Genomic DNA, 5,473 nt, shown 5'->3' with positions numbered 1-5,473 from the left:
GGCACAAGAGCGCTCGATCAGTGAGCTATTACGTACTCTTTCAAGGGTGGCTGCTTCTAGGCAAACCTCCTGGCTGTCTCTGCACCCCTACCTCTTTTATCACTGAGCGAACATTTAGGTACCTTAGCTGGTGATCCAGACTGTTTCCCCCTCGACGATGAAACTTATCTCCCAGCGACTTAAAAAAAAAACCTTCGAAAAATCGATATGGGGTAAAACTAGATAGAATCATGTAAGAGATATCGCATTTGAGAAAGACATGTCTTTCCTTATTGTTATTAAGTGGGTTTTTGGAGCCCCATTTTCGGTTTGTGATTCTTGTAGGATTCTTACCAAAAAAAAATCATGAAATGTCAATTTTAAAACCCAAACTACACCACCACTCAAAAGAAACATATTTAAAATTCATGTTTAGGCTCATAAAATTTATTAATTTAGAATCATAAATATCTGTTTTATTCGCATTCAACAACTTATATATGTTGAATAACATGTAAATACATATTCGCCTCTAATCGAGCTTAGAACAAAGGCAAACAAGAAATCATCAAGATTTGTGGAGGGGAGAATGTTCAACCTTGAACTTGCAGTTGGAAGAAGGGAGACTCTTCGACATTTTGTCGTGTCCCGTCAAGACCGCATACTTGTATTACGAATTTTACACTTGAAACGCCCTCGAGAACTTCTAGTTCAGAAACGTAGAATGATTTCACCACCGGCATGCCAAGATACTCGAGGGGAGTAGGAGCGGATTCAATAAGTTTTTTCTGATCTCCAGACTCTGTTCCAATTATCTTTTCAACGTATATATTGTAATTGGGGAAATGATTGGCATCACCCTCTTTTAAAGTCCACGTAACCATACAACTGAGAAGTTTGGATCCTTTCGAACCCGAAATCCAACTAATGAACTTGCAGTCCACGAGCCATGAAGTGGATGGAGGAAATTTTGAATTCTGTCCTGGAGTTGTAATCCTCAAATCACCAAGTGTTGCATAAAATTCTAATGGGGTGTCGTCAGAAAGGGTAACGTCATTCAGGACTGAAACCGATTTTTCCACGTTTGGTCGGTAGCATACGACCCGAATTTCTTTCAATGTATGACCATGCATTTCAATGCTACTTTCTTGCAAGACCCATTCAGATTCTTCATCTAAGGAGGATACTCCTCGAGGCAGTATCACCTTTGTGTACTGGCTCGAAAAACGGTTCATGGTGAGCAAGGTGTTTCCTGCAGAAGCGAGAAATACCGTCCTTTTCTCTTCTGTGGAAGAAGATAACTCGAGAGCAAGACCTAAAAGAGAGTTTCCATTCGATTTAACCTGCATATATTAGTTGCTTTAAGTAAAAATGCATGGAGTCGAAAAATGAACAATCACTTCAACACAAAATTGCACGACACAATTCCCGAGCGTGAGGCTTACTGGCTTACAGAATATATAAAGTGAACAGGTGAATTCCCAAATAAGAGATTTCCTTCGAACAGCTTTGCTGTGAATTCCATATGACTGTCAAGAGTACCGCTAAATGTGATGTTTCCACCACCATTGTAAGATTTTTCCTTGAACCTGTGAGTACCAAAGATAAAAATCTCATTTCCATGAACAGCTACTGGAAAATCACAGAGAAATCACTTTATGATGCCAAAACTTCAAGTCCATACTGTCGAATGGAGCGAAGAGCAAATAAAAAACTCGATAGTTTCCATCAGGGTTCAAACATGCCGAACAGAATGGAAATTTAATGAAACGAGGCGGCAAGAAATGCAATCATCATAAAATAACATTACCACCACATATGTTTACTGAACGGAATGAAGATTTAATGATCTATGCGAGTAAAATAATTTACTTGATGGAAATTTGGACTGACTGACTGGTAGAATCTTCGGAAAACTCAATAATAGGCTGTCATAAATTAAAATGAGTTAGGAGAAATGGAGAAATAAGCAACGGTAAACAAGCTTAACGATTATAAATTCAAATAGCTAAAGGAATAAGAACTCCAAACTGAACAAGTAAACGGGAGGTGTTGTACCTGAAAGCTTTGGGATGAAATGTTGTTCCAAGAATTACCCGAGACTTGAGCCCCATCAATGAATATATGCAAACCGTGACCCTGGAAATAATTAATAACTCGCTTATGATCTACAAAGAAAATTAAGAGCAAATTCTAGCTTACCAATCTATGAGAAAGAACCACAAAGCGAATTTATTTTAAGTACCAGTTTAATTTGGTTACTGAAAACGAACCAGTTTCATATCATCTATGGGACTCTTTTTATAACTGACATAACAAAAATGGATCACAATCCAAAATGCAATAAGCGTGTGCAAAAGTTACAAATTCATATGACAATTGGAAAAAAATGGCTTTCGATGTGAGTATTAGCAGAAGAAAATGGACTTATATAAATCACTAGGATGGAACATAACAAAATAGTCAAGGTTGACAGATACCTGATCAAAATTTGAGTAGAATGGCAGTGTTTTCGGGTAGTTCTGTACAATTCCCATAGCATTCTCAACAAGTCCCCACCATCTGTTTATTTAATTCAAGAAGAAAATGAAAAACAAAAAACAAGCGTCCCTGAGAACTAACAAGGGAAAATAGTCCCAAATTTACCGATTTTGAGCAGTTTGAAAATTAGGTGGCTGTTTCGTTTCGTAAACCCATCCAGGAGCAAATATGGCTGCCGAAACATTATCTTTCTTTATCACATTGAGGGCAACATTTGTCTAAGAAAAAAGGAAACATACATTTTTTAAGTAATCAGACGCTTACAATCACTGGAAAATGAAAAAATTCTTGAAAATATATATCTAGACCCCGTGTTGGACCATAAAAGATTACATGAAATAGTAAATTTGACGTGAAATCGATAAATAAGCCATGGTGATGAACACACATGCCCCATGCAAGTTTCTGACAAAGAACTTAGCTCATCTTGTTCTTGTCAAATTCACAAGTTTTTCCTCCAATTAACGACTAACCGATTCTTTACCCATAGATACACAAGGATTGAAAATCATTTACCAATGTAAAGACAAAAGGTGAAAACACATGAAGTTACAACTCTAGAAACCAGACAAAATCTAAAATGATGCATCATCCTCCATCGCATGGCAAAGTTTAGAGTATTGAAACTTACAGTCCATTGTCCACCACCATAAGTTCCCCTTCCAAAAACATCAATGCCCATGTACACATCAAACCTTCTATCACCAGCAACATCAGCCGATAGCTTCGGAAAATCTTCCTGCATTATATAGAGTGAAAAATTTAAGAGAAAAAAAACAGAGATAAATTAAAAAAATTGGCCTGACATAACAAATTAAATACCTTCCATGAATAATTCACGAATATGCCATCGCATAGGTCAAAGAAAGGCTTGTTTTTGTAATTTAATTGATTCTGCCAGCTAAGATTACCATCAATTGTAACACTATCATACCTGCAAAATGACAGTGATACATTTTGTTTAGGTTCATACAAGGTATGCTTGGTTAATCTGTTAAGTCATGAATCACTACCATATAACCAGGGAACCAGATAATGAAGAGTGCATTGTCTGGCTTAAATGGCTGACAAATTCTTTGAGATTCGGTATCTGGCCAGGATCCAAAGTGACTTCCATATTGATCTGTCAAAAGATAAGACGTGAGAACTAGCCCTTCTGAATATCAATCTTGTGGTAAGAAAGAACTCAACAAACTTGTTTCAATTTATTGATGATTCAAAGATTAAATTTAACTTATTTATTATCTATGAATATGTATTCCATATCCTGCTGTTAACTTAATGAATGATCACATAGGTTTTCCTTAACGAAGGACGCCCTAATGCCGAAAAAGAATGAGTGAGCAAGGACTCGATAAAGAATGCGTCATCAGAAGATAATTATATAGCTACGATTGAATTATAGATGTGGAAAAAACAATAGCTTACCAGCCAACCATCAAATCCAAGCGCCACAGCAAGCTCGGTTAATCGCTCAGCATACATATGAGCAGAATCCTTTGTCGATAGCAGTTTGTCAGCAAGCTTTTTCCCTTCACCCCACTCCATGATGAAAGTTCCCAATGACTTGTGTGTGCAAGGATACAGGAACAACCACAATATGATGAGCCAATAATTTCAACTGCCGCATAACAAAACTGAATAGAAGAATATATTCCACTTAAATATAGCAAGAAAATTGGAGCAATTTAGAACAGTAACAACTTACAATTGGTGACTTTTCTTAAAAAAATAAGTTTCATCATTTCAAAATAGGGTGTGAGTTTATTCCTATTCCCAGTTCTCACCATAATTGTGTTAGGCAATAAGCAGAGGGATATAGGCTAATTCTAATAACCAAAAGATAGCCCTTTCTCAGGCCGACCCTTTGCTCCCTCGACTTAAAAAAGAAGTAGCGACATTAATCCACAAGCTCAAAAGTAGAACCCAATTCAAAAGACTAGCGTGTTAGCTAAATATCCCTCAAATTGCCCATCCACATTTCACTGTGGAGCCTATGGTACATTTGAAAGGCTGATACAGTTTAGACCTGAAAAGGCAAAAAAGATACAACTTTTCCTCTCAACTCCCATAAAGTTAAAAAAAATTCACCACACAATCATGATAAGCTTTACAAAATCAACTGCCGCCATAAAAACTATATAAGATGTAACCCGAGGACAAGCTATCATTAGAAAATGGGTAAAAGAATGGTCCAAAGAAAACCATTTGCTATAACTTTATACCTTAACGCCATGTCTGTGAGCAGTATTAGTCCAGCATGGTGGCGGCAGAGTCACCAAATTATGCGAAAAATACACAAAAACATCAATCAAATACCAATGCCAAATCGCGTATGCATCATCATTAGTACCACCTTGCACAAATCTGTCATCAGTATACCCTCCCGCCATATCATGACACACCAGAATCCGCGGCCGCTCCGGCATCGGCGTATCACCACCTCCTGCAGATGATAGCTTCACCGCAGCTTGGTTGAACGGGAAGTGAAAAGATTTGAAATAGAAGCGGCCTTCCAATTCATCCAACGTTTTCAGCGGATACGAAAGGGGAACAGCGGGTGTCAGAGGATCGAACGGCGGCGGAGGGTCACCGGAAGAGGCATCTTCTGGGTTTTCCCCGGCGGACGGTAGCTCCATTAGTGTGTAGATAAGGGAGCGGAGGTTCTTGAGGATGGTGAAAGCTTTGGGATAATGGGTTTTTATGTAGGAATGGAGGGACATGGGCATTGAAGAGTCGGAGAGGGACAAGATCCATACGAGCTGACATGGATTTCTTCAAGAAATCGCGTGAGGATTTGAATTTATGAAGATTTTCTGAATTATTTACTCGCAATCTTCAAATTGTGTTTCTAGGGGCTCGTTCGTTCATTTGGTGCAATGATGAAGAAACTGATGTAATCATAGATATTTTCTACAAAAAATATTCAAGAATTAAAATCGAAAAACAAAAC

General features: G+C 37.9%; 1 protein-coding gene across 2 annotated transcripts; it reads right to left on the bottom strand.

Moving 5' to 3' along the window:
* Positions 1-397: 397 nt before the first annotated feature.
* Positions 398-5,398, bottom strand: LOC140973886 (cytosolic endo-beta-N-acetylglucosaminidase 1). Of its 2 annotated transcripts, none has more exons than XM_073436996.1 (11): positions 4,746-5,398; positions 3,949-4,086; positions 3,534-3,643; positions 3,343-3,454; positions 3,152-3,259; positions 2,626-2,738; positions 2,460-2,541; positions 2,038-2,118; positions 1,852-1,907; positions 1,433-1,568; positions 398-1,322 (listed from the first exon to the last, which is right to left on the bottom strand). In XM_073436996.1, exons 1-11 carry the CDS (start codon positions 5,247-5,249, stop codon positions 573-575), a joined length of 2,190 nt encoding a protein of 729 aa, XP_073293097.1. In that variant the 5' UTR covers positions 5,250-5,398; the 3' UTR covers positions 398-572. The 2 variants fall into 2 exon arrangements, with proteins under 2 accessions (XP_073293097.1, XP_073293098.1); XM_073436997.1 differs by having other exon boundaries at positions 3,949-4,052; positions 4,746-4,883.
* Between the last annotated feature and the right edge of the window lie 75 nt (positions 5,399-5,473).

This window comes from Primulina huaijiensis, chromosome 3 (genome assembly GCF_012295235.1).
Source record: "Primulina huaijiensis isolate GDHJ02 chromosome 3, ASM1229523v2, whole genome shotgun sequence".
In the NCBI taxonomy this organism is placed as follows: Eukaryota; Viridiplantae; Streptophyta; class Magnoliopsida; order Lamiales; family Gesneriaceae; genus Primulina; species Primulina huaijiensis.
The sequence above is the reverse complement of the archived record's forward strand: the minus strand, read 5'-3'. Positions and strand labels throughout refer to the sequence as shown.

Excerpts from the sequence above, each read along its gene's own strand:
- LOC140973886 (XM_073436996.1), bottom strand. The coding sequence starts at position 5,249 with ATGCCCATGTCCCTCCATTCCTACATAAAAACCCATTATCCCAAAGCT. Across the intron at positions 4,087-4,745 it reads CTCACAGACATGGCGTTAAG|TCATTGGGAACTTTCATCAT; the intron begins GTATAAAGTTAT and ends TGCACACACAAG. Across the intron at positions 2,542-2,625 it reads TTTCAAACTGCTCAAAATCG|ATGGTGGGGACTTGTTGAGA; the intron begins GTAAATTTGGGA and ends TTAAATAAACAG.